The 27,538-nt window shown below is 45.8% G+C and overlaps 1 protein-coding gene across 2 annotated transcripts in view; it reads right to left on the bottom strand.

Moving 5' to 3' along the window:
* The window catches only part of ADAM12 (ADAM metallopeptidase domain 12), a 335,115-nt gene that overhangs the window by 37,220 nt on the left and 270,357 nt on the right, over positions 1 to 27,538 (bottom strand). For both annotated transcript variants that reach the window (XM_023637167.2, XM_070275598.1), the window contains 3 exons: positions 21,380 to 21,557; positions 16,664 to 16,753; positions 14,955 to 15,150 (listed from right to left, as the gene is read on the bottom strand). In XM_023637167.2, the coding sequence (XP_023492935.2) occupies positions 14,955 to 15,150; positions 16,664 to 16,753; positions 21,380 to 21,557 (464 nt within the window). The remainder of the gene's footprint in view (positions 1 to 14,954; positions 15,151 to 16,663; positions 16,754 to 21,379; positions 21,558 to 27,538) is intronic.

Here is a 27,538-nt window from a genome sequence, read left to right as displayed (position 1 = left end):
GAAATGGCCATTTTTAGCCTATCTTCCGGCCAGGGAAAGAAAGAACATATAATTGGGGTTTGTGTTACCAAAGCTTTGGAGGGCTCTCGAATCCTATGAATAGTGCTATCTGTTGAAGATTACAAGAGAAATTCAGGAAAGTGTTCCACATTCTTCAGAATAAACTGCGTCTGTGGTGTGACCTTGGCCTGCCTTCTCTCCCACACTGGGTGCCTGGCTGGGTGCCTCCTCTCATATTCCTTCCAACCGCCAGGATGCCAGCTTCCCAGGACCCAGCTCTGCCCCTTGCATTTCTCTGCTCCCAACCCTGGAGAGGCTCCATGTGCCTCCCAAGGTGACTGTTGACTTATTAAAGATACCAATCCAATGAAGGCAAGGCTCCCCACCTCCCAGCAAACAGAAGATGTTCTTATTACTAAAAATGTCCATCTTTCTTCAACCTGTACCTGATTCCTCTTCATCAGCTACAAGCAGACATGGTCAGCATCTTATTAAAGAAAACAAAAAATAACTAAACCAGACAAATCAAACCAAGCAAAACCCTTGCAACAGTTGAGATCAGTAATGGGTTCAGCCATTGGCCTTTGCACTAAGCCACACCAGTCCTGGAACTTTCATTTTCCTATTCTCTGTTTTTTTAAACCATTTAAAAGAGGTTTCCCAAACTCCTTTTTAAGGGCATTACCCCAAACTGGGCACAATTCTCCAGCGAGATGAGGTCTCTGGCTCTTCAGCATCACATTCCTTTACTGTACCCCAGATTCACATCCTTGCGCACAGTGTGATTACATCACTTACATACTCAGCTTCTGCCTGTTATAGACCCATTTCTTCCACATTCTGCCCTCTTCTTCTTTTTCATCTACCTACTGCAGGGGGGAGGCATGGGGAGGGTGAGTCTTGGTATCGAGCCTGCACTTTGTACTTAAATTAATCCTGTTTGATGGTACTTTGCTCACAGTGCGTGGGTCCAATTGATCAAATGGTTTGGAGAAACTGGCATCTAGAATACCAACAATTTGATGGTTGTGTACTTGCCCAGACCCTGTACTTACTGCTTGCCTGTCTGGCTTTATTTTTCTGTCTCTTCTCCCCTCCCTCCCTCCCATCCACCCACCCATCCATCCATCCATCCATGCCTCCTTCCATCCTTGCATCATGTTGCAGACTTCAATCACACACACATCTATCCAGCGCTTACTATCTGCCAGGCTCTGGGGGTATAGTGGTGGCCAATTTGGACAAAAGTCCTGCTTGCTTGCAAATTTCAAGGAGAAATGGAAAATGTTCCTCTGAAGCTCAGAGGTGGGGAGTGTGATGCAGGAAGCTGCAGAGTAAGTGATCCAGGGGCTGTTGTTTTAGGCAGACCGGTCAGGGAAACCACTTGGAGGAGGGGCCACAAGCTGAGTCTTACCAGGTAATGTGGTAGTCCTGCATTCACCACTGTAAATGGAATGGCAAAACAAAGAGGACGCCTGACACATGAGTATCAAATAAAGGATTAAAATTAAGACAAGAAATCAAGCAAAGAATACAAACAGTATTTAACGTAGGATAACGAATCTTTCGAGAGAGGTCTCATTATCCCAACTGATGGACAAGAAAACTAGGACTTGGAAGGTGAAATATGTTACTTGAAGTCACAGAGCCATCAAGGGCAGGACCACCTGAGGGTGAAGTCCCCCTTGTTCTCTCCAGTGCCCCAATGTTCATCGAGGCCTCACATGTGCCAAGCCTGCATAGGCCTTGGAGACAGAGACCAGAACAGGACCTGGTCCGCACTGGTCCCCCACTGCTGAGTGGGGAGACAGGCAGATGAGTGGGCTCTCATTGCACCCTGGGGTGCACCATGGGGAACAGGGCAAGAGCCATGACATCTGCCACCATGCCGCCCGAGGGATCCCAGATTCAGGTGGATATGGGCGCAGTGCCACTGCGGCTCACAGGAGAGCTCACAAAATGCACCCTTCTTCCCTCTTTCCCCTCTCAGAAGACCAGGAAAAGGGAATACCAGTGGTTTCTAGTGGATGCTAAGCTCCTGGAACTGGGCAGGCAGAGTTGATACCACCCTTCCATTGACCATGACGCGATTTGATGCTACATAGATTCTGTCACTCTTAGTATTTTCAAGTAATTTCTCTCCTTGGAAATGTGGCCACTTAAAAAATATATATACTGTGCTGCAATTCAAATGTGTTAACTGATAGATTTGTTTTCCTTATAGGGAGCTGTAAAGCGAGATTTCTGAGCAGTTTTAGACATGTGAGCTCGCAGACAGCTCAGAGGCAGGATCAGACGAGGGTTGGACTGGGGTGCACAGAAGGGAGAAAGAGAGAGAAAGGAAAGCAGAGAAAGAGGCTGGCTTCCACAGGGATCTAAAACACTGGCAATGTATTGGGAAAACAAAGGGAAGCCTGATATATCAATACCAAATAAAGGGGCTAAAATTACGACAGGAAATCAAGTAAAGGAACATGAACAGTGTTTAAACAAGTATGAAAGCATCTTGGAAGAGAAAACAAATGCTGGATCGCTGCTTAGGAATCCAAACCTAGAACGTACGGACCTTCTGGGTCAGGCTGTGCTTGGGACTTTAATGCCCCAAATGCCAACGGGGCAGCATGGCTTAGAAAGCCAGGTGTAGGTACAATGCAATGACTTGTAACGTCACTAGAGGTTATAAAACAATACAAGGGTTTCCTGATAACTCTGAAGTACTGTGCGCATCCAAGTAGAAGGCTACCCCACATTTAAGGAGAGCTGCCATTTTCCTAATAAGAAAATCCCACAGAAAGATTGATGGCCAACTTCAATATGTGAATTTTTAGCAACATGGATGACATTGTTGAGAATCTTATAATATGTTGTCAATTAACTTAATGATGAGAAATATTGGAAAGTCACTTTTTTTTTTTTTGGTGAGGAAGAATAGCCCTGAGCTAACATCTGTTGCCAATCTTCCTCTTTTTGCTTGAGGAAGATTGTCCCTGAGCTAACATATGTGCCAATCTTCCTCTATTTTGTATGTGGGATGCCGCCACAGCAAGGCTTGATGAGCAGCGTGTAGGTCTGCACCTGGGATCCAAACCCGCGAACCCCAGGCTGCCAAAGCAGTGTGTGTGAACTTAACCACTATGCCACCAGGCTGCCCCTGCAAAGTCACATTTTAATTAAGAAATATTGCTTTTTTATAAAACTCGCCTATATCATAAAACAATATTACGCAGATTCTTTACACTTCTCTTTGGTCAACTGATCTTCAACAAAGGTGCCGAGAATACATAAGGAGAAAAGGATAGTTACTTCAATAAACAGTGCTGGGAAAACCAGATATCTACACGCAAAAGAATGAAATTGGACCCTTATCTTATACCACACACAAAATTAACTTAAAATAGATAAAAGATTTAAATATAAGACCTGAAACCATGAAACTCCTAGAAGAAAACATAGGTGAAAAGTTCCTTCATATGGGTCTTGGCAATGATTTCTGGAGATGACACCAAAAGCAAGGCAACAAAAGCAAAAATAGACAAGTGGGACTACATCAAGCTAAAAAGCTTCTGCACAGCAAAGGAGAAATCATCAACAAAATGAAAGGCAACTCAGAGAATGGGAGAAAATATTTGCAAACAATATATCTGACAAAGGGTTTAAACCCAAAATATATGGGGAACTCCTATAACTCAATAGCAAAAAGCCCCCAAATAACCAGATTAAAAAAATGGGGAAAGGAACTGATAGACATTTCTCCAAAGAAGACATACAAATGGCCAACAGGTACATTAAAAGGTGCTCAAGGTTACTAATCATCAGGGAAATGCAAATCAAAACTACCATGTGATATCACCTCACACCTGTCAGAATGGCTATTACTAAATAAACAGAAGATAGCAAGTGTTGACAAGGATGTGAAGAAAACAGAACCCTTGTACATTGTTGGTGGGAATGTAAACTAATACGGTCATTGCAGAAAACAGTATGGAAGTTCCTCAAAAAGTCAAAAATAGAACTACCGTATGATCAGCAGTCCCACTTCTGGGTATATATCCAAATGAATTGAAATCGGGATCTCAAAGAGATATCTGCACTCCCGTGTTCATTGCAGCATTATTCACAACAGCCAAAACATGGAAGCAACCTAAGTGTCCACTGATAGATGAATGAATAAAGATGTAGTATATACATACAATTGAAAATTATTCAGCCTCGAAAAAGAAGGAAATCCTGCCATTTGCAACAACATGGATGAACATGCAGGACATTATGCTGAGTGAAATAAGTCAGACACAGAAAGATAAGTCCTGCATGATCTCACTTATATGTGGAATCTAAAAAAGTCAAACTCATAGAAGTAGAGAGCAGAATGGTGGTTTCCAGGGGTTGGGGGCTGGGAGAAATGGGGAGATGATAGTCAAAGGGTATAAAGTTCAGTTATCTGAGATGAATAAGTCCTAGAGACCTACTGTACAGCATAGAGCCCACAGTGTTGTATACTGAAAATTTTGCTAAGAGGGTAGGTCTTATGTTAAGTGTTCTTATCACACACACACACATACAAATAATAATAAATGAGGGTGAGAGGACTCTTTTGGAGTGGAGGGATATGTTTATGGCATAGATTGTGGTGATGGTTTCACAAGTGTATATTTATCTCCAAACTCATCAGGTTGTACACATTAAATACGTACAGCTTTTCGTATGTCAATCATATCTCAATAAAGTGGTTAAAAAAAGTCTGTTTTCTACAGCACATCCCCTGCATTTCTAGCTTCTTTTGATGCTGACCTTTTTATTCTGTTGGGATGCTGTCACTGGACATCTTTAGTGACACAAAGATTTTTTTAGGCACATGAATCCACTTGCCCAACAGTAAGTCTTCTGACTTTACTGTTTTAAATTTGCTCAGCGGGTGTCTATTCCTGATCTCCGCAACCTAACCACCCATCTTGGTGCTTGTCAAAATGAACTTCTGAAAGCTCTTTCACCAGAATAAAACAAATGCAGGCGTGAAGTCATGTGTCAAGTCATGAAGTCAAGAGCAGGCATGAATAACTAAACATACGATGAACATCCTTGTCTTTTTTTAAAACCCAATGTTGTCAGTTGACCTCAATTAGCCTCCTAAAACAGCATTGATAGAGGTTCGTGAGGTTCAACGTGCCCCCTCGATTGGACTATGATGTTCCAAAGACGCAGCTGAGAGATTCAGAGATCAGCAACAAGTTGTTCTTTCTGATGGATAGTTTTTGGGGGGAGACTGTGTTTTATATTTGGGCACGTACAGGATCTAAGAAAAACAACAAAAAATGTTTATCAAGTCTCAATTCCTTTTGGAAGGCCTCCTTCCATCTGATCTCTATAATTGGTGACTGTGTTGGAAGAAGAAGGACTTGTGACTCAGAACAATGAGGGCTGATCTGGTGTCAACCCTACATATCATGAGACCCTGGTCAGGTTGTGTAAGCTCCGGAGACTCTGTTCCTTCATCTGTAAAATGAGGACAAGGACGTCATCTGACTCAAAGGTGCTGGGATGCTCAGTGAGTCCCTGACACATGGCAGGCTGTCAGTAAACTGAATTATAATGAGGACTGCCATTGATCATGGGGAAGGCGATGGCTTGGCTCCTGGATATTAAGGATGGGAGGACATGTAGGGGAGAAGAGAGCTCCTGTTACCTGACCTTACACTTACCATATTTGTCATAGCTCACGATCATGTCAATAGGGACTATATACCTGTCTCCTTAAGAGATGATTGTCCCCAGTGCTTAGCACATCATAGAAAACCATGAAGACTCTTGAATAAGTAATTCCTGAACCCACCTCAGGAAATGAAGAAGACAGACATTCTCCTTATCTGAAACCCTGGGAGGTTTTGTACATACTTTGCATATTAAATAAAAACTATAGTCATAGCTCAAAGATTTCAACTTCCCTGCACCCCTCTCCTTCTTACTCATTCCAGGAGTAAGGCTCCCCACTGCCCTGAGTCCTGCATTTACTCTGGGCACCCTTCCAGCCTGCTCTGGCTGGGCCTCCAGAACCTCATCTCACTGCAGAGGCACCGAGTGCCGTTTTGAAAGAGGCAGCAGGAGACCTTGAGTAAAGACACTGGGGTTTGACTCCTCTTTATTCCATTGAGCCTTGGGAACAAAGGTCCTCTTCCCTGTAATTCCTTGCCCTTAAGCAAACCAACACACACTTTAAATGAACTGGCACATTTGAGATCACCAACATGCCATTTATTGGGCACCCTACTCTTAGGCATTGTGCTGGTTACAGCATGCAGTATCATCTTTGATCCTTATAACCACCTTGTAGGGTCTACATATCCCATTTCTCACACTTAAACACTAAGGCTAAGTGTTTTAGCAACTTGCTGATCACGATGTGAATAAGTAGTAAAGTCAGGCCTGACTCATGGATCTAAAGCCAAAGTCCACGATCTTTCTATCCAGCTGCAATCCTGTGCTGCCACCCTCTTAGAAGAAACCTAACTGGCAACAGACTTCTGTCTCTGCCATTCCTTTCTCTCCAGAAGCACCAATAGGCTCCTGCGATCCGTGTGATTTTGGGCTTGACTCCATCTCCAACAAATCCTTTTCCAGAGAATAACTTGACAGGCTGTGATACTCGCCACTCCATGCTTATTCTCAGGTGTCAACCAAATTGAGTGACAGGCCCTTGAGTCTGAGCGCACCCAGTGGGGTCTCTCTCCAAGAGGAGGGTGATGGAGAGAGGCAGTAAACATTTTCATGCCTTTTTGTTGAATCTCTATTGATCAGGAAAAGAAATGAAAAATTCTGAATATAATAACTTGAGAACTTCTGAGGGGAGAAGTCAGTCCATAAAGAAACAAAGCTAGGTGGGGTTTGATCAGGAAAATTTACTCCACTCTGGTATTCATTTGCCCAGTGGCTTGAACAATGCAGAGTTCTAAATGTTAACATTCTGTCTCTCCCAGGAAACCAAAAATGTCTGTTTCCAAGAGTTTTATTCATTTTAGCTCTCACCCTAAACTCGAGGGAACAGGAGATGCCATGTCACACTTTACCGTTGATGTATGGCAGGACATGTCATCATCAACGGCACATGGCAAAGACACAGCTCACTACAACGTGGCAAAGAGAACTCACATTTAGAAGAGAAATAGGTCATGATTTCATCAGCTGCATAAACTTGGGGGGTAGGATGGATAGATCTCTCTCTGTGAAATCAAAGATCAGAACGCATACCAATCCCTTGTCACACACTTTCTTCATTCCTTCATCTGGAGAATTAAAGGAAAGTATACTCTGATAAGTAATTCATGGCCAACATTGACGGATAAGATCTTTTGCATTCTTCATCCACAAGCACTTAGGGACTGACAACTTTCAGCAACTTTGATCAACTTTCATCAATGCTTTGAAACAGCTGCTGTTTTAATTTGGCAGAAGGTGGGCGGAGGATGGGGTAGAACCCTGTTTACAATGCCTGTTCTCATCCGGTTGGCTAGCGTTTCCTACCCTGGAGTCTCCACGTTGGGATGAGAAATCTTGCATGAGAAACATGGACATTTAAAGGCCAAGGGGTTTAAAATGAGTGAAACTGATTGTGGAAGTATATAAGCAGTCGACACTTGATCCAGTTCACAACACGGCCTGCTGCTGCCCAACCTCCAATTTCAGGCTGTAGGACGGTGCCATGCCAGGTTCCAGGTCCATTTGTGGGGCCAGCAAGCTCCCAGCTGGAGGCGGGGCACTGCTCAGCACCACGTCTTCTGGTACTACCAGCTGCATGCTGGCCACGCCCCTCCTAGGGAGTAATCTCTCTTTCTGGGAGAATCTGTGCAGTGGCAGAGCTTTCCTCTGATGGTTTGGAGCAACTTTAGGGGTTTGTGAAAATGAATTGTAAGGTAGGAGGCATGGGGCTGTTCAATTGTTTACTTGGTGTAACACCTTTCCCATATCCCTTTTTCTAGGAACAAAATGCTTTTCTTATGGGAAATCCATTTTATAAGGTTCAGGTGGGGCTAACTTTCCTGCCCAATGCCAAAGGGACAAGCATGAGATTCAGGTCGGGACAATCAGAATGCTCCATGCCTAAGACTGTGTCAATGCTGGCATATGACCAAAGGCAAGTAAATCATCATCTTCCTTGGAACCTGACTGCTGGAAGCTGTGGACGAGGGTCCTGAGCTGCCATGTTGCTCAACATCACTGACTGTGTCTTCAGGGCCTCCTCCATCACATCTTCCCCCGAGGCTGGGGTCCTTCTCTCATTCATCTTGTAGGGTGTCCCCTCCTTGTATTTACCACACTTGCTTTTGCCTCCTGTGATGTCCCAAGGCTCCTGCCGCACTGTAAAAACCCCTGCGGACAGGGATGGTGCCTCAGGCCTGTGCAGAGCAGGCGTGTTCCAAGAATGAATGAGTGACAAGCCACTGGGAAAGCAGTTGGGGAAAGTACATCACATCTCAACTGGCCTCCCCAGAGGACGTCAATTGTGATTTGTGCAGAACAAAGCATCTCGGGTAAATGAACACTGTCTCCTGGTTCATCTTTTCTGTGACTCTGGATTTTCACTTATTCATTTACATCAAATCAAGTATTACTGTGCTGTCCTATGAGGAAAGAAGATACAAGGTCATGAAAAGACAGACATTTTACTTCCTGGAGAGAGAAACTGTCATTCCCTCAACGTTTGGGCAAAATAAGAAAACTTATAAGCAGAGAAACCAGAAAGCGGGTTTAGTGCTGACCTTGGGAGCAGATACAGCTCTTGCATTAAAAGAAAACATCGTTAAAGGAAACAGACTAGGAGAACAAACCCCAGAGACAACCCCCTGAGCAGCCTGGCTGTCCAGAGCCTGCCCATGCCGGGTAGCACAATGCAGGCGGGTCCAGCAAAGTGTCCACGCGGCTTTTGTGTGTTAATGGCCATCTGGCATTCATCTTAGAGACAGAATGGTCAATAATTTAAAAAGTGTAAATGACTTCTATCCATTCGTCAGATGTTAGAATGGCACAGATTTGGGTTAAAGTTGCTGCACTTAAAAATGTCTGTCTTCATGTTTCTATGAAGACAAGAGACTTCATGTCTGTCTCTTGGAAAAAATAACAATGGTTTTCTTATCGCTGTGATATTACATCAATTCACACCCTTTGAATTCTTAATAACGGAACACTTAGATGTTTTGCCATTATCAAAAGAGAAAATTTAGCCTTTCGGAGGGAATTCAACATCATACTGTATCTTATAATTATCCAGGCAGTGATGGATTTTAATTACCAGGTCTATCTTCAGAGCGATATAACTTATATTTATAATTGTGGTTTGGAAGTTCCCAATGTCATTATGTCTTTCGAAAGAGAGATGATGACATCTCCAGTTAAGCCCGCAATTTACTTGATCTAACCTTTTTCTTAAAATGACTCCGTCATGCAAATACACTTCTCCAATTCCGTCAGATCAGCTCCTCCCTCCTTGCCACTAATCTCCCTGACCCCGGTCACCGACATCCGCAGACAACAGTATTTTTATAAACAACTGAAGGCTGTCATGTTCTCCCGTATGTCTCCCTGGTCTCTCTTCTCCAAACTGACCTTTGCATTCATCGGAAAATGAAGCCCAAATGAAAAAGTTCTATCATTTCCTTCTCATACAATGAGACAAAAGAGAGACTTTCCTCACCCCTAAACAACATGACTGTTGGCAAAAATGTCTTTTCCTCCCATCTGTAGCCACTGGAGTCGTAGATGATTAGTAAATGTACTGCCCCAGGTGTATCATAATAAAGCAAACCCATTTAACCCAGCCTTGCAGATAAACACTGAATATTTACCAGCCCATAAAAATTGTCTGGCCAGCTGACACTGCATAAATCAAGTGACACAATTTTCTGGTGAGTGGTAAAATAGATAAAATGAACATGTTTCAGGACTTCCCTGATGCAGATAGTTTGTGGCTTAGACATGGAGTTATCTCTAAGATTAATTTCCAAGTGACGCTTTCAGTAACCATGCTAGTGGTTTGGATAAACAACATTGGCAAAAGTAAATTTTCTGCCTGGAGAAAAATATCCAGCTGTATTTCAGGAGGAATAAAGGTCATGTCACAGTGACCGAAAATCTTTGTGACTATTAAGACTAAACTGGACAAAGAGCTAAATACAGGCCACAGTTTGAACGGCAGATAACGTTTATGTGTTTGACACCAACATATAAAGTCTTGAGAGACAAGATTTGTGGGAGAAAAACCAGTGAGAAAAAAATTTAAACTCCTAGCCAACAAAGATCATCATCAACAATAATAATTAGGAAAACAAATGAACAAAACCCCAAAAGGTATTCTCAAACTGTATTGCTTTGCCAGTTAGGAGTTGAAGGCATATGTTTTGAATTTTCCATCATTTCACTTGTAGAAAGATTTGGAAGCAGGACTATTTTATTGAAATATAATGCTGGATTGAGAAAAGTCCATTTCGAAAGGGAATAGTTAGCTGGAAGGAAGGGCTTCATCCGGTCGGTGTCTGGGTAGCCAGATCTGGAGTGTGAGTAGCTGATTTCCTGACTGTAACCAGAGGATTCTGGGTGACTCAATAACTCGGCCAGGTCACCGGGGTGCAGATGGCATGGGCCAGCAGAGCAAGAACTCATGACTCCTAGAGTTCTGAGTTCCGTGCTTCGTAGGAGGCCTAAAGTAACCCCAAAGCAAACGTGGTCCAGATCCCAGAGCATTTGCTGATGGGTGGGGACATGAAATACTGCAAATGCGTCCTTGACAGTAAGTTTTCCTTCTCTGCGTCATGAAAAGCTGATTGAAGCCAACCGCCGTAAAATGCTCTCAGCCCAGTGCATCTAGCTGGCCAGGGGCCTGGCCGAGGAAGTTACCTCCGCCCCCGGGATTGTGACAGTCACATCCTGACTCTACTCCAGGTCCGGCAAGAGCACACAGGACTGTGGGAAGTATGTCACTCTGGCAGAGTCTGTGCTCTTGAGTCAGCATCTTACAATAGCAGGACACCGATGAATATTTAATAAATGAGAGAACAGAGTGACAGAAGAGGATCTCTGCCCTCCAGGTCACAGGCCAAGCTCTAGACTAGCAGAACTGCCTGCAGTTCCCTGGAACGGCCCCACTGTTCCTGTGCACCTTGACCCCTTTCGTCTGTGGGAAATACCCTTCCTTTCCTACCCCTGGCAAATGACTACTCCAGGGTAACCTCATCCGTGATGCCTTCCTGGCTGGCTCCACCCTGCAGGCTAAGTCGCTTCTCTCTTCCATGCCCCACCATATCACAGCCCTTTTACTGCAGCCCCAGGACTTAAGCATCTTGCTCGCTAGTCTGTGAGCTTCCTGCGAGCTCAGTGACATTTATAGGGTTTCAGTTTCCTAGGCACTGAGCATCTAGCCTGTTGGTGCATGTGATGTATTACATGAAATAGATAATAGACTATGTTAGAGGACAGTATACCCATGGGGTAGGCATATTCCTATCCCCTTTTTACAGATGAGGTTCACCGAGATTGAATAATCTGCTACAGGTCACCCTGCTAGTAAGTGGTCTGTTCAATGCCTGTGGGAGGCAGAAGAATGGCCCCCAAAGAGGCCCATGTTCTAATCCTAATGTGAATATGTCACCATACATGGCAAAAGGGACTTTGAAGATGTGACGAAGTTAAGGAACTTGAGATGAGGAGGTTATCCTGGATGATCTGGTCCAGTATAATCACAAGGGTCCTTATAAGAGGGAGGGAGGAGCGTCAGAGCCAGAGAAGGAAATGTGACTAAAGAAGGAGAGGTTGGACAGAGGCAGAGATTTGAAGATGCTATGCTGCTGGCCTTGAACATGGAGGACGTGGCCATGAGCCAAGAGATGCAGGCAGACCCTGAAAACTGGAAAAGGAAGGAAATGGATTCCCTCCCTAGAGTCTCTAGAAGGAACACTGTCCTGCCAACATCTTGATTTTAGGACTTGTGACCCCAGAACTATAAGACGATAAATTTGTATTGCCCTAAGCCACTAAGTGTGTGGCAATTGGTTACAGCATCCACAGGAAACTCATACAGCACCCTTGAACTAGACAGCAAGGCAGCCACACCGATATGGAAGAAAAAGCATTTGCAAAGGGGGTAAAGACTCTTCTAAGAAGCCCCCAGGTACAGAGGGTCAGAGCGGGTCCTGAACCACGTGTTCTCTGCTTGCCTGAGGAACTTTGTGTGGTGATTTGAAGTACTAAGAAGGGGTTGGCCAAGGCAAACTGAACCCCAGGAAGTCACAAGCCTGAGGTGGCTCCCGAAACCTGGTTCCCATGCTTGTCGTTTCCAGGAACTCTGAGCATCCCTGATGCCAGAGATGTCTAGCAGATGTGCAAGGACGCCTTCCACAAACCCACCACTGCCCAGACAAAGGCCTCCTCAGCCCCCAGGGTGAGGGTGTGGAGAGGAGAGGCAAGTGGGACCCCCAGGGAAGCAGCCCCACCTCAGGAGACGGGGCAGGACCCCGGCAGCCAGGCCTCAGCCCCATCCTCAGACACAAGGATGTTGAGAGTTCAAAGCGGGTGACGTCCTATTGCTCTTGCTTTTGAAAAGCTCAGTCCATGAGTCAGGTCGTCAGTCTGTCTGCCTGTCTGGCCTTCTCTCTGGTCAGGCAGCTTGAGAAGGACTAACGCGATGAGATAATAAATACCAGTCTTGGTCACCATGAACCAAAGGCACGCAGCCAGCTGAGTCACACAGTGGCGGTGGCTCAGAGAGAGCCGTGGAGCTCCATCTGACCTCACTTTGGAAACGGGGCCAGACGTTCTAACACAGCAGGGCACCGAGGAGCACATTTCACTCGCAAAGCTCCAGGCGCTCTGTGTGCTCTGGCCGCGGAATGTTCCTTGGGAGGGAGCCTTGTGCCGTCTTGTAACTCAAGGAGGGGAGATTACAGAGCCCGGAGAAAGGCTGGGGACGGATGGCCACTAGGGATGCCTCAGGCCATGAAGATTTGGTCTGTAGCAGTAGCCACTGTCCCAAAGTGACCTCACTTGGCTGAAAGGCGTCTGAGGTCATTAAACCAGTCAGAGTGCATCCGGCCATTTGACACACGCATAGTGAGTGCCCACTTTGTGCTTGTCATTGCAAGCCATTCACCTTGAGACCACAAGACCCCACCCTTGCCTGGGGGCCCTCCAGCCCCAGCAGGCAAGGAGGTTAAGGCTCAGGGCTGGTCAGATGAAGCACAAGGGCCCCAGGCACCACAGGCCTCTTCCTTCTGCCAGCTCAGGTGCATCAAGGAAGTCTGAGGAGCGCTGGAAGACGTCCTCAGAGGGTGAGGAAAATGGAGGCTGCCTTAGCCCCTTATTGCTGCAGCCAGGCTGCTCTTCCTTTTCCCTCGGAAAGTTCCATGTGCAGAGGGGCATCTTTGGTGGGCAGGAGTAGTGGGCTCCACGACAGGACACGGCCCCTAGAAACATCTGTCCTTGTTTGCCAGGTTTGGGTCGTTGCTTTCACATGACATTGCAAACCCAAGCTTTGATGTTTAGTCATCATTTTTTGCTTTAGTTTACTTCCCTCATCTCTCCCAAAACCAAAACCTCACCACAAAGTCTGACAAAGGAACATATGGAACCTCCCTTCCCCCTAGAGACATGCCTGGGCTTGCCTGGCTCTCTGCCTGGCTGACTATAGTGGCCTTCCCACAGCTGGGGTCTCCGGCCAGAACTGAGGTCAGCCCTGCAGCCGGCAGGAGGAGGGAGGAGAATGACAAGGCGGGCTGGGGCCGTGCCCTTGGGAAGTACTCTCCGCAGGGCTCACTGTGGGAACCCGAGGAGTTGGGGACAGGCAGCAGATCCTGGGGTGATGAGCCCACAGGGCTCTGGGCTGCCCTCCGGGGCCCTGGACCTCTGGCCCCAGAAGACCGGGCAACAGAGGAGAGACACAACATGCGCCCGGTTCCTCCCCCTTTCGCGTCTGAGCATCTGTTTAATTTTAGAGCGTCTGTGGAACTTTGGTTCAAGACCTGGCTCTTCGGGTGACTGCATAGCGTGGGGGTTACGCATGCGCCTTGGCTCGCAAGGGCCTGGGTTCAAATCCCAGCCTCACGACCTTGGGAAACTGACTTCCAGCCTCCGAGTTTGACCTTTGCCTTTTGTAAAACTGTAGTCATTGTCCCTACCTCAGCGGTCGTTGGAGGGTTAGAAGGGACAAAACACACCAAGCAGCCAGCCCAGCATCCCACACAGGAAGCGGGGCACGGGCAGCCGCTTCCTGGCCACCCTCACTCACATCCAGGCACTTTCTCTGGAACACACGAGTCCGTCACTTTGCCTTCGCAACCAAAATGGCACTCACGGCCCTCAAACACTGACTCCACGCTCCTCCTCCCAGCTCTGGTGGCCAGGCCTCTCAGCTGGTTGTCCCTTTCCTGTGCTTTCCTGTCCGAATGCTGGCTCACTGCTCCCTGTATCAGGAGTCACCTCTCCTTGTCCTTCCCGGTCACAGAGGACTCATGCATCAAGGCTGCTCGGGGCCTTCCCGCTGCAGGGGCCCTGCCAGCTGCAGGGACTTCCCCTCCAGCAGCCTCAGCTCTTGGTTGGGCTCCTCGTTTGAGCACGAAGAAGTCCTTACACTGTCAGAGTGGCAGTGGGAAATTCTGTCCATCTGTCTGCCTAACTACCTGTTAAACTGAAGGCAGGGGTCATGGCTGATTCATCCCTGTCACCCCATGGGGCACACAGGCAGCGCTCACACATCTCTCGCTGGACCACACTGAACTCCTCAGCGTGAGCTCCGGGCAGCGTGAGCTCCGGGCAGCGCCCATTCCTGCAGTCCCAGTGGGCACGGCCCCAGCCCTACCAGGGAGCCAGTCACCCGGCTGAACAGAAGGCAGCTGTTCAGAAAGCACCATCCAGGAGTGATGCTGACGGAGAGGGAGTGCCCAGCCCCACTGCTCTGCACCTCGCTGGCGGCAGCCACCTACCTGGTCCCCAGAGCGTGACACATTGCTGCTCGTGGGTCTGACAGATGCCGTTGTAGCAGTAGCCGTCCACCCCCTGACACGGGTGCCCGTCATGCAGGTACACGTTGGCTGGGCAGTGGGGGCTGGCCCCTGTGCAGAACTCCGGAAGGTCGCAGGAGTTGCTGGAGTCCCTGCATGCTGTTCCTGCAGGCTTCAGCTGAAAGGAGAGGGCGTTTATAGCATGTGTGCCGAGGGAGGGGGGGAAGCAGGTTCCCGGCAGCACTCCTCGGGTGGACCGGAGCAAGGCCATCCTCAGAGGGCCTCACGTAGAGGGGCGAGGATTGCAGAGGAAGCCCTCTTACAGCAGACAGAGCTCACTAAATAAACAAAGTCTCGCTTGGGGTTCCCCTTTCCGCTATGCGGGGGCAACCAAGAGCAGCCTCTTTTTAATTTCATGCAACATTAGGGTTTTTTGATGAGCAGATAAGCTGGTTGCTGGCACCTGTCACCTCAGAAAAGGAGGCAGGTACATTGCTGCTGGGCTCATTGGTTCTTAAGATCTTTGGTCGCCAACACCATCGTGGGTTTTGAGATGATGTGTGCACTTACAGCTCTAGCATTTGTGGGCAAGTTGACAAAAATAATACCAAAGCCACAATCACAACAGCAATTTTACTTTGTCATCAAATCATAGAAGTGGAAACCTGTCTGTAGGAGTTCATAGGGAGAGAGAGAGAAGCAAAGCAAGCGAGCAGTAAAGGATGTTAGGAACCATCCGACCAATGCCTCATCTTTTTGCAGCTGAAGAAGTTTAAGGTTCGGAGTGGCTTGTCTGAAGCTACACAGCCAGTGACCACCCCCCACCCAGCCTCACTCCAGGCACCTTCCACCTCCCGCTGCTGGGTACCCACATGGGGCCAGCTTCTTTTAACGTTCCCCATAAGTTAGTCACGAGTAGGAAGGGGATGAAGAATATTGTGAGGCTGAATGTGACATGTAATGCACTTCTAAATCACCATGCTCTCGTGGGGCAGCTAAGAGGGAGTTCCTGCTAGCAGAATGCCAAGATCAATCGCTTACTTAAAAAGAAATAAAACTCTACCCTTGCAACCCTGGAATCAAAAGCTCAGGCTTCCACTCCGTCAGATCTCAGCTCTGAATAAGGAGGCAAACAATAGAATTGCCAAAACAAATGCAGTCGAGGCAGCAGAAATGGCAAAAGCATAAAACGGCCACTCTTGGCTGGGGTGGGTGGGCCAGCACCTCCTGTTAGGAGGACATCAAGGTCAAGATGTTTACACAAACCCCTGGAGCAACCTGTATGGCTTCTCAGCCCAGGAGGCAGATGGTCTTAGGATCAAGCCAAGGGACCCAGCGTGAAGCTGAGTGATGGGAGTGGGGACCTGCCCTTGAAGCCTTCTTGTTATGGTAACAGGACTGCACATCCAACAGCACAACTGGGACATTTAACATCCAGCTTGAGTTTTTTGGTCTGATTACTTTTCACTCCATAAATAAATTATCACAGATGACTTAGCAGTTAAAATATGCATTTCACATGAAGATTGGAAGATAATAAAAACAGATGGTGGATAATACCAGCTTTCGTGATAAGGAGTTACAGTTTCCACAGCAGTGAGTGTTGGGAAATCATCCTGACATATTGCTTGCCCCGCGTTGGTGTTGACCCTCTTGAGCCCGTGGGTGGCCTTGGGACCAGGTGAACTCACCTGGCAGTCTTTACAGCACAGCCCATGTGCGCACACAGCGTCCGGCTTCAGGGTACAGGTGGTGGCATTGCAGCAGAGATTCGTACATTCCTGGAGAGGGGAATTTGTTTGACAGGGTCATATGGTGCAACTGCTCACTGGAGGCAAACGTTGCACCTTAAGTGACTGCCAAAGGGAAGAAAGAACCAGAAGGCCTGGCTCTTGAGCTGAAAACCAGCCTGACCGAGGATTATCTTCATCTGTAAGAAAGCAAAGCTTCTGTTAAGTGTTTATGAACTGACTGGGTCTGCGAAGCCCTGGGAAAAGTCAGCAGCACTCGAGTGCCTTTCATGAAGCCTTTCAGGAAGGGGTGAGGGACCTGGCCAGGCGGGCTGGCTAGCATGTTCATTCAAGTCAGCAGGATGTTGGGGCTCCGTAAGGGGGTCTCCAAGGACTGCAAGTCTTACTGCAATGAATTGGATCAGGATCACTGGGGTATTTTGAACTTACTTATTTAAAAATATACATAGCAGCGTACTAACTTTACCCTTCAAAGACTGGCCCTTTTGATCTAGAGTGCTGGCAGGTGATGATGTCAAGTTAATTGTGTTTGAACCACATTTCCCTGAAATTCAACCAAATGCTGTAGGTGAGACCCTTACTCAGCACACGTGGGCTGTCTGACCTGACTAGGCCTCCTGGAATGACCAAGAGCCCAGAAGGAAGTCTACGGGCCGTGCCTACTGGTTTGCAAGGGACTTAAACAGACAGATGGAATATTAGAGGTACTGTCCTCTCTGAAACAAAGGTGAGAAAGGAAGTTCACTCCTTTATTATCCTGTGCTTTCAAGTACCCTATTTTTCCCAACAAAAAGAAATAAGAGATTGACGCCTTTTGCTTAGCTCTCAACAAAAGGCCTATACACATTTATCTAGTATATTTATGAAGTCCTTATACTTTAGAACATTGCAGTAACTTGGAGCTTACATATTTTGGAAGAAATTGAATTGTTAGAAGAAGGACGAGTTCATAGAGTCTTTAGTACTAATTAATTTATCAAAGTCCTTTTATTTTATCCAATATATCATATGTGCTGAAGAATTTATACACTATTGGCTAGCCTGAAGCCAATCATGTCCTAGCTTAATTCTATAATAATTTATTCCTGAAAACCATCTTTTGTGAATGAATTTGTCATTAGTATCATACATGTAATTAATAAAATGTTGTCAATAATCTGGAAGATTTATGGCTAACCCAGATATCTGAGCTGCATCCTGTGTAAAACTCTGTGAATTGTGCTCTCATTTGGTGCTTACCATTTTCTCCTATTATACATATAGCCAAAGTGATTAAATTTTACATTTGTTCAAGGACTTTATAAACATCCGGAGTGTATAATATATACAATAAGATAAAACTGCCAGCCAGAAGTCATAGCTGTAACTTTCATGACAGTAAGAGTTTTTAACTCATGGGCTTACAATCCTAGAAAGTTTAGGAATTTGCTTTGTGTTTTGAAAAGCAGTCCCTCAATTGCATTCCCGATCAGCGTCATCAAATGTACAGCAATGTCGTCCTGTTCTCTATGGTCTAAGTGGCTCTACTTATAACCCATTAACCAAATTACAGATTTCCTTGAACTTCTAAGGAAAATCAGCCATCCTAAAACTGGGTCCCAAGATCCTTTAAGAACTACCTCCCCACCCCCCACCAAATCACTAAATAATATCAGCAGCAGCTCAAATGGAAACGCAGCCAAGTAGAATGGCTTTGACTTCAAAGGGGATTGATAATGTGAGAAACATAACTAAGTTTAAAAGATATTTGCAAGCTACTGGCATCTTATTGACTTTAAACATGGAGATAAGGCTGCTTTCCCAAGCCTGTTAGCTGGAAGAATGAGTGAGTTGTCAGGATAGCCTTACGGTTGATGTAAATCCAATGCCCTGTACGGGAAGCTGTCAGCAGTCACTTGCCTTTTTAACTATCCAGAATCTATTTCTCCTGCAGCACTGTATTTATCAGAAGAGACAAATTCTTCATCTGTTGATATATTTGTTTTAGTACTCAATAGAGAAGTTCAACAGAGCCGATGAACACTAAGTCTCCAAAGAAGAAAGAATAATGAAGCCATTAGAGAATTCCCTGCAAATGCCCTAATTGTCATACTCGTGTTGTAGGTCGTAGACACAGATTCTTAATCACAAGGAACTAAGATAAGACTGTCATGCAACTTCTTGAAAATAAGGGGGATTATTTCTGGGAGCAGGGGAACAGAAGCTGGTTCTGGTTGTGAGCTGGGGAAGCTGTTCTGACCTCATTCACTTACTGATGTGGTGACGTGCTGAGTCCCTATATGGGCCGGGGATGCACGGGCCAATATGAATCCAAGGCACGGTGAACATTTCCAGAGCTGAACACTAGGTAGGGGAAAAAGAGCCCAGGGTGACAGATCTGACTAAAGGTTTTGGTCAAAGCAGTTTAGAAACTGGAAACGGGCTGTCACACTGCTAGACACAGTTTCAGCTTGAAACTTGAAAAGCAAAACATGAAAAACAAAAAAAAGTGAGGTAAAAGGCTTGCCTGTAACTTCAAAAGATTTATTGGAAGAAAGAACTTTGGATGAGGAGAATGAGAGTTCCCTTCAAATATCAAGAACTTATCCTGTGAAATAAGGAACCAAACCACAGAAGTATAAAGTTGAGAATTATATGCAAGTAGAATTTGGCTCTACCTAAGGAAGGAGTTACATTTAATCAAAACATCCCTGCAATGCAGTGTGCCGGCTGGAGAGAGAGTATGCACCTTGCCGAAGCTGAATGACTCCAGGATGCAGATAAAAGAGAGAATTACAACATCAGTGGCTGGCACATTTCAGGCACTCAAGCATTTGCTGACATGATGGTGGCAGTGGTAACATTGGTGGTGGGGATGGTGGGGATGGTATGATGGTTGTGGGGGTGATGACGATGGTGGTGACGGTGATGCAGGCACGGTAGTGGTGGTTATGATGATGATAATGATGGTGGTGCTGATGGTGATGGTGGTGGTAGCAGTGGAGATGATGGTAGTGGTGATAAGGGTGGGGGGGGTAGTGGTGATGGTGATGGAGGTGGAGATGGTAACAGTCGTAATGTTAACAGTGAGGGTGAGGGTGGCAGTGACGCTGGTGGGGTGGTGCTGGTATATAAAATAAAAGACTGCTAATAGAGTCATTCCAAACCTGAGAGTTCATGGCTCCATGAAGAGCTGTCAAATTTATTTAGATTAATTAACAATTACAAGGAGTTCAAATAAAAGACAAACTATTTTGAGTCAACATGGCCTCTCCTGAGAAATATGGGTAAACTAATTGATTTCTTGAAGTAATTAACAAAGTCATCAAGGAATTTCCCTTCTGCATACCCCATCCCATGACAGTTTCAAGTGTTCCTCCACTCGTCTTAAAGAGTTTCTGTAACGTCATAATTAGGACCTTCTCCTGCACAGCATCCACTCCCTGCACATTGTGAGCAAAATTAAACACTGCTATGGCCGGCACCACTATCACTGATGGATCCTGAGTTTGGGAAAGGCACAAAAACATTCGATAAAACCACCTCTACAACTCCTATCCCCCAGTACGTATTCACGCCCAACATTTCTGCAGAAATGGTCAGACCGAGACCAAGATCCTTCCTGCTGGTATGGGAAACCTCAGCGACTTGGAGATTGGGACACAATGCAGATTCTGTAGCCAGTTGTTTGTCTGATGAACCTGAGTTTGAGGGATGTCCCAGAGTCTCGGCACAATTTTCCTTCCACCCCAGAATCCCCCTTTCAGAGCAGCCCTCCCAGACACGCTCATCCTAAGCCCGCATTAAGCCTGTCTGTGAATTTAGCTAAACCCGCCTTGAACCTGTCTCCCATTGCAGCTTGCCTAAGTTCTCGGGGAGGGAATCCCACATGGAGAGTGCCTGCCACACAAACTACTTGCTTTGATTTATTCTAAACACAGCCTCCTCCAAGCTTCCAGGGGCCCCTTGTTCCACCAGAAAGTCTCCCTGTGTCCTGTCTTTTTCTATCCTTCTCAAGATTATTCAGAGATTTAAAAAAGTGGCTGTTATAATTTTTATGTTGATTAACCATATCTTGGACCCTACAGAAAATTTCCTGACATTGGCTAGGAAACAGGGTTAAATAAGCCTTTTCTGGATAAAAATGGTCCCTGCTTTCACTCATTGCTTCTGAAAGCTAACGAGCAGAGAGGCAGAGCTGTGAGCCGCAGGTCGTGCATACAGAAGAGGCTGGGGCAGCAACAGCGGAATTTCAACTGGGAAGAAGCTGGGTTAAAAACGAACGATGCTTATTCAAATTCCCCTCTGCCTGCCTGCCTTACAAAGAGAAAGAAATGGTGCTTATTAGCCATTTTAAGCTAGCATTCCAAGGCCTTTTTCCCCGTCAAACTCAAAGCTAAATGCCTTTTCATTGTTCTTGTCTGCATCTTGCCGAGAATACCACGTCCTTCAATAGAGAACATGCTTTATCTCTTTAAACCAGATACAACTTATTCCGTGCAATGGTTAAAATTCAAGAAGGCCACCCTGGCCTGTGAGGCATGTTCAAGATGGCCATGTAGGACTTTTCCATCCTGAATTTCTGGCACTTTCATTCTGCTACACAATTCCTCCAAATTCTCACTTCTTTGCCCAGCCATGAACGTGAGGCGAATGTTCTGGAAACGGCTCTCTTACCTCCGGTTCCCCGCAGTCACACTCCTCGCCTTCTTCCACGTATCCATTCCCACACTTCTGGCCCCCGAAAGACTGCTTGACTTCTGGCAAGTTAAAGAGGCACATCCCCATGCCTTTCTCCAGGCTGGCCTCCAGGTCCTTCCTGCTGCAGCTGCTGAACACCATGGGGAACGGGTACCTGTGGAGAAGAGCCCCGACAGTCAGGGTTGGGGCGGGCAATGGTCAGCACTTCATGCTACCCGCTGCCAACAGCTGCCCAGCTGTCCACTGTTAGTCTCAGTGGACAAAAGCTTAACTATTCAGTGGAAAATGAGGCACATTCAGCTACCTGCTGAAATCCATTCCTGTACGGTGCCAGCACCACCAATGAGAAGTGCTTTATCAAAAAGGAAATGATCTTTTGATGGCTTTCAAATCAGCAAGTTTAGACAGAGTCACATTACAGACATTATTAATAGTTCTGTGTGAAATGATACAATGGAAATGAATTCTTAGGCTCTGCAGCTTGTAATATGAACACATACTGATGTCCTTATTGGAAAGCACGAAGAAGAAAGAAGTACAAATGACAGTGCTTATCAATTCCATGGGTCCATGGACGCAACCCCCACTGTGGGCCAGGTCCGGCCGATGCTGGCATTTGGATCTATGAAGGGCAAATCGCTGTCTTACCCAAGCACAGCTATTAGAGAATGGAGGTGGCCAGAAATGCAGGTCCGATTCTCGCCTTGAAATACCAGGGCTACAAAGGGATGTGGCAGAGTTGGCCAACTTCCCCACAAAGTTCACGCTCCTCCTTCCTTGGTCTCAAGGGGCTGCTCATTCCCCTTGCACTGGGTGGGCTCTGTGACTAATTCTTGGCAACAGAACACGAGCAGAAGTGAAGTGATGTGGGTCACTTCCTGTTTAAGGTGGTTAAGTGACTGTTCCTCTTTATGTCCTTTCTTTCCCCTTCTGTCAACCGAGCTCCAACAGGTATTCTAATGTCCTAGGCGACGGAGGAGCCAGACACAGCACCTGGTCCTGACTCACTGTAGGGAGGGAAGCCACCTGCAGATGGAGCCCCAGGGTGTCATATGGAAAGAAACATACCTCTATTAAGGTAAGCTACGGAAAATTGGGGCTTTGTTTCCTACATCAGCTGATGTTACCCAACATATATAGGGTGTCTCACTCTTTTTTACCAATGCATTTTCCCATGTCTTGAGGTAGCAAGAATTATAAGGGACAAGCATGCAGGAAACACAGAAAGTTTTATGACTTAGTGAGGAAGCAGGACCTGCTGAAGCCAGCCCAAGCACCTTCTCGGCACATAGCCATTTACAGGATGACATTATAATCAGATCCTAATCAACTGGTCAAACCAATGCAGGCTGCTACGTTTCCCTGAAGATGGCAGACTAGCTACCATTTGATGATAAAGTTTGGCAATATTTCAAGACTGTGATGATTTTCATGGCCAAACTGGTAACACTGTCTTATCCTCCCCAAGTGTTTTCTATCAATCTCAGGTTATTAACTCTGGAGTGTAATTCTAATCTACAACTAAATTAATAAATGCAAGTCCTGCTCTTGGATGCAAAGGCAGGACTTATTTGTAGCGCTGCAACAAAGTCCCTTTTGAAGTCTTTATAGCTTTCCTGGGCAGACAGATTGATTATTCCTGGTATGAAAATGATGCTTTATAGCTTCAAATGATGATCCACAAGAAAAATTATAATTTTATCAATTTAGAAGGGCTTTGTATTGAAAGACGACGGTACATTACACAGGGAATTGAGAGCGGTTCTTCTCTTTGCAAAGAAACAACTTCATCCAGGCATAGATCAGACCTTCTTCGCTGTGCGGGCGTTTTCCTAGGACACATGCGTGTATCTCAGGGCCCGATCCGGGAGACTAAACCTCATTCTCACTCAATGATAGGCAACTGGTGTTGTGATGAACTCTTACCAGTTTGTTCTGGAAAGGAATTAATTTCCAGAATTTGTTAACAGTTAATTAGGAAAGACACCAGGATAAATTGTAAGCCTCGGGAAGGGTTTATAGCAACAACAACAGTAGTTGAGAGAAGCCTGATGAAAGCATGGTATGAATCACCCCGCTTCACAAGTGAGCAGAGAATGTCCACCAGTGTCCAGGGACCAGATGGCCGAGACCAGCTCCGGTCACGGCTCCGACAGGCCCTCCAGCTCGCGGTCTTTCAAAATAACAAATACAGTTTGGGCTTTTGGGGGGGTTGACATTAAAGAAAAGGGATAGAACCAAGATGAAGGAGATCAGTTTAAGTCCAGGATTTAAACTCTGGAATGTTTGGGAGAGGAGAAGAGATCAAGTCATTGTTGGCAAAACCACAGTTGTGTGTCTGTGTGAGCTATTGTCAGATAGAAGGTAGTCATCTGTGTAACAATAAATTTCTATTTCTCTTAACTTTTTCCTATTCTGTTGAAGGACAAACCCCAAATGCTTTTAAAATTTTCTTTCATTTAATGCATGCATAATATTCATCTTTAATTCACAGGTTTTTAACCTTGCTGCAAGGAACTATGTCCAGGCATTAATTCCTTGAGGTGTCTCCATTTTAACAACAAAGCAGCAATGTTCTCCTCAGAAGCCAAATGCGGCCTTGATGAATTTGCTGACACTGAAACAGGTCCTTTCTCAGGGTTGCTCACAGACAGCACAGATCCGGGGCTCACGCCACACGGCCTGACTTCACCAGCGCACCGCTTGTCTTCAAAGTCAGTGCAGTAAAACCTCCAGCAACTGCTGGCCACGGCTCACAGCTTCTGCCACAAGCACATGTGGGTGGATCCTCTTTCCCTCCAATCTGGGGTCTTTCTGACTTGCTCAGTGAGGCCCCTTGGGAAGGCCAGTGCCCCTTTGCCGAACATTCCTGCCTTCTCCGTGGACTGGGTCAGTCAGCATTCCTATCTCTACGTGAGGATGGAAAAACACCTCTGCCATCATCCGAGAACTCTCCTTTGAGGACAAATGGCGATGAGGCCAAGGAGCATTTTGTATCTGTAGAGAAACTTTGCTGGTTCCATCCTTTCATGATTTCTCACCAGAGAGGACACTCTGATTGGACTATTTCACTCTGATAGACTATTCCCGAACCCTATTTGGGCATTTAGAGGAAGTCAGGTACTAGAGGAAGAAAAGCAGAGCAACCTGTCACTCATCATTCAATTATTCTGCAAATATTTATTCAACAGCTACTATGTGCCAGGCATTGTCCTAGGCTCTGGGGATATGGGAATGAGCAAAACAAACAAAGATCCTGGTTGCCGAGGAGCTTGCATTCCAGGGGGCAGACTGATCATACGTAAGATGAAGGAGTCAATTACGTGTGTTAGAAAGGGATGAATGTTAAGGAAAAATGAAACAGGTAAGAGGGAGAGGCTGTAAATGGGAGGGACTGAAGTTTTAGGGAGGGTGGTCAGGGAAGCCCTCACTGGGTGGGTGGTGGCGTTTGGGGCTCTCACCAGGATGTGAGGGAACAGGCTGTGGGCACAGCTAGAGGGAGAGCGTTCCAGGCAGAGGGATGAGCCGGAGCAAAGGTGCATGGACAGGCGTGACTGGCCTAGAAAAACGGGTTCAACAGGACAGAAGCAGACTCTACCTTCAGTACCACATACCCAGAGAAGCGCCGCCTTCTCCCGAGAAGCCCCTCAGCCACTGGAGGTCATACTGATGGCAAGAAGACTACCATGGAGTATCATTAAACGGAGGGGCTTTGCCCCGTGTGGATCAGGCACTAACAAGGGCTGAAGGCATTTTTCATAAGAATTTCAGACTCTTATTATTTTCCCCTTTGTTAGCAAACCAGTTTTGATTGACAAGCAAAGGTCTGCTCATCGTCTCCCTTCTTCTTCTGAGATCCTCTCAGTTGACTGGTGTGTAAGAATAGATATCTAAAAATTATTTCTAACCCAATGGCCCTCCCACAATAAATGGAATTTAGTGATCCAAAATAACCTCAAATCTCAAGAGATAAGGAAATTTGACGGTATCAAATGTTAGATTCTTCTAATTACAATACAACCCTAATCTACACATATTTGGATGTCGTTTACATCCCAAATAGCCACTGACTGCACGGTGCCTAGGGCACAATAGATGCCACTGACTACTGGCTGGAGGAGCCAAAGAACAGTTCACTGGTTTGCATGAAAAATGTGCCAATGGCCCACAAACAAGGCATGGAATCCGCTCCCCAGCACGCTGTCAGGAATCCACGGACAGGATCTATCTGCACAACCATTATGAAGATTGCCATTTCTCCAGTTCAGCCACACGTGAAAGAATGACACCAGGATGGTGCTTGGCACGGGCACGCTCATTACCCTGCTTCCCAGGTGCCAACTCTGCCTCTGAGCCGTTGATGACAGCGGGATTAAACCTTGGGTGGCGCGTTCTCTACGTCTTCATTTAGCCCGTCAGCCACTCATTCGCTTGAGAAGCGTCTTCAAGTGTCTGTCACAGTCAAAGCTCTGAGGACGATCCCAAGAAGATTCAAATATGGCCTGAGCCCTTCCCACCGGCCCCTTGCTGGGCCTTCGCCAAGGCAACTACTGAACACACCCACTCCCGACACCGCCTCCCCACCCACACAAATAAAACAGATATATTTACATATATGTAAAATAAATATATCGTGCATATTTATCCATATGATAGAAATTATATAAAACTTTAATGCATATAATTATATTTAATTGATATATACTTATATATAATTTTGAATAACTATTTATTGAGAACCTGGTAATATGAAGGGCACTTTCTCATAGTACTATTTTTTCCCTTTTTATACTTTTTTTTAAAATTTAAATTTTCCAAACAGTCCAGTGAGACAGGTATTATTACTCCCATCTTGCAAATGAGGTGAAGGGACTTGTTTAAAAGTTCACAGTTAGGGAATGGCAGACACTAGATCTGATTCCAAGTTCAGTTATTTAAAGATGCCATTTTTTTCATTGCTGTTTCCAGTTCAGCACTGAGTAAACTGCTGAGGCCTGGACACTGACCCACAAACCCTTGATGCACTGATTTAAATACAAAGGATGAATCCGTCCACGGTCCGTCAAATGACTGGACCAGAGGTCCTCACAGTATGGTCCCAGCATCAGTATCACCTGGCAGGTTGCTAGAAATGCAAATGCTCATGCCTCACCGAGACCTACTGAAGCAGAAACACTCAGGGGTGGGGCCCAGCAACCCGTGTTTTAACAAGCTCTCTAGGTGATTTTTTTAAAAAATTGAGGTAAAATTAATTTAACAAAAAATTCACCGTTTTAAAGTATAAAATCCAGTGGCTTTTGGTGCATTCACAATATTGTACAACCATCACCACTATCCAATTCCAGAACACTAGCCCCGAAACAGAGCCCAGACCCATTAGGCAGTCACTCCTCACATCACCTCCCCCAGGCCCTGTCAACCACTAATCTGCCCTCTGTCTCTATAGGTTTGCCTATCTGTTCATTTCATATAAATGGAGTCATACAACATGTGACCTTCTGTGTCTGCCTTCTTTGACTCAGCATCACGTTTTCAAGGTCCAGCCGTGTTGGGGGACTATCAGTACGTCATCCTGTTTACGGCTGAATAATATTCCATTGCAAGGAGGACTATGCCACAGTTTGTTCATTCATTCATCAGCCGATGCTCCAGGTGATTAACTTAAAGTTCGGGAATAACTGGCCTAGGTTTAAAATTCAAATATTGTAAAGATAATATATGGACAAATCCACACTTATTTGTGTCAAAAAATAAAAAATATAATCTAGGCCCATCACAGGTCACCTTTCATGTGCTTAACTTGGAAATAGTTCTGTTTTACCCTGTGGTTCCATCTCCTAAGAAAAGCCCAACAGACAGCAGTTTGAAAACCTTATGTGATTTTAGACATGTGCTAAAAATTCCATGAGCATCTGTCTCTTAAAGCCAAAGTTGAATCACGAATGAATTTTCAAACATCTTTAAGTATTATACCAGACTGACCGACTAGTCATCACACTCTGCACTAATTAAGGGGCCAGGAGAGGTTCTGATTATGAACAGAGTGACGTTTCTGTTCTGAGGCAAGTTCCTTCCTCTGGCTTCAAACTCTGGCGTATGGTAACTCTCCTTCCTTTGGCTTATACTGTTCCTGGC

Source organism: Equus caballus, chromosome 1 (genome assembly GCF_041296265.1).
Source record: "Equus caballus isolate H_3958 breed thoroughbred chromosome 1, TB-T2T, whole genome shotgun sequence".
In the NCBI taxonomy this organism is placed as follows: Eukaryota; Metazoa; Chordata; class Mammalia; order Perissodactyla; family Equidae; genus Equus; species Equus caballus.
This window is presented reverse-complemented; position numbering and strand designations above follow the sequence as displayed.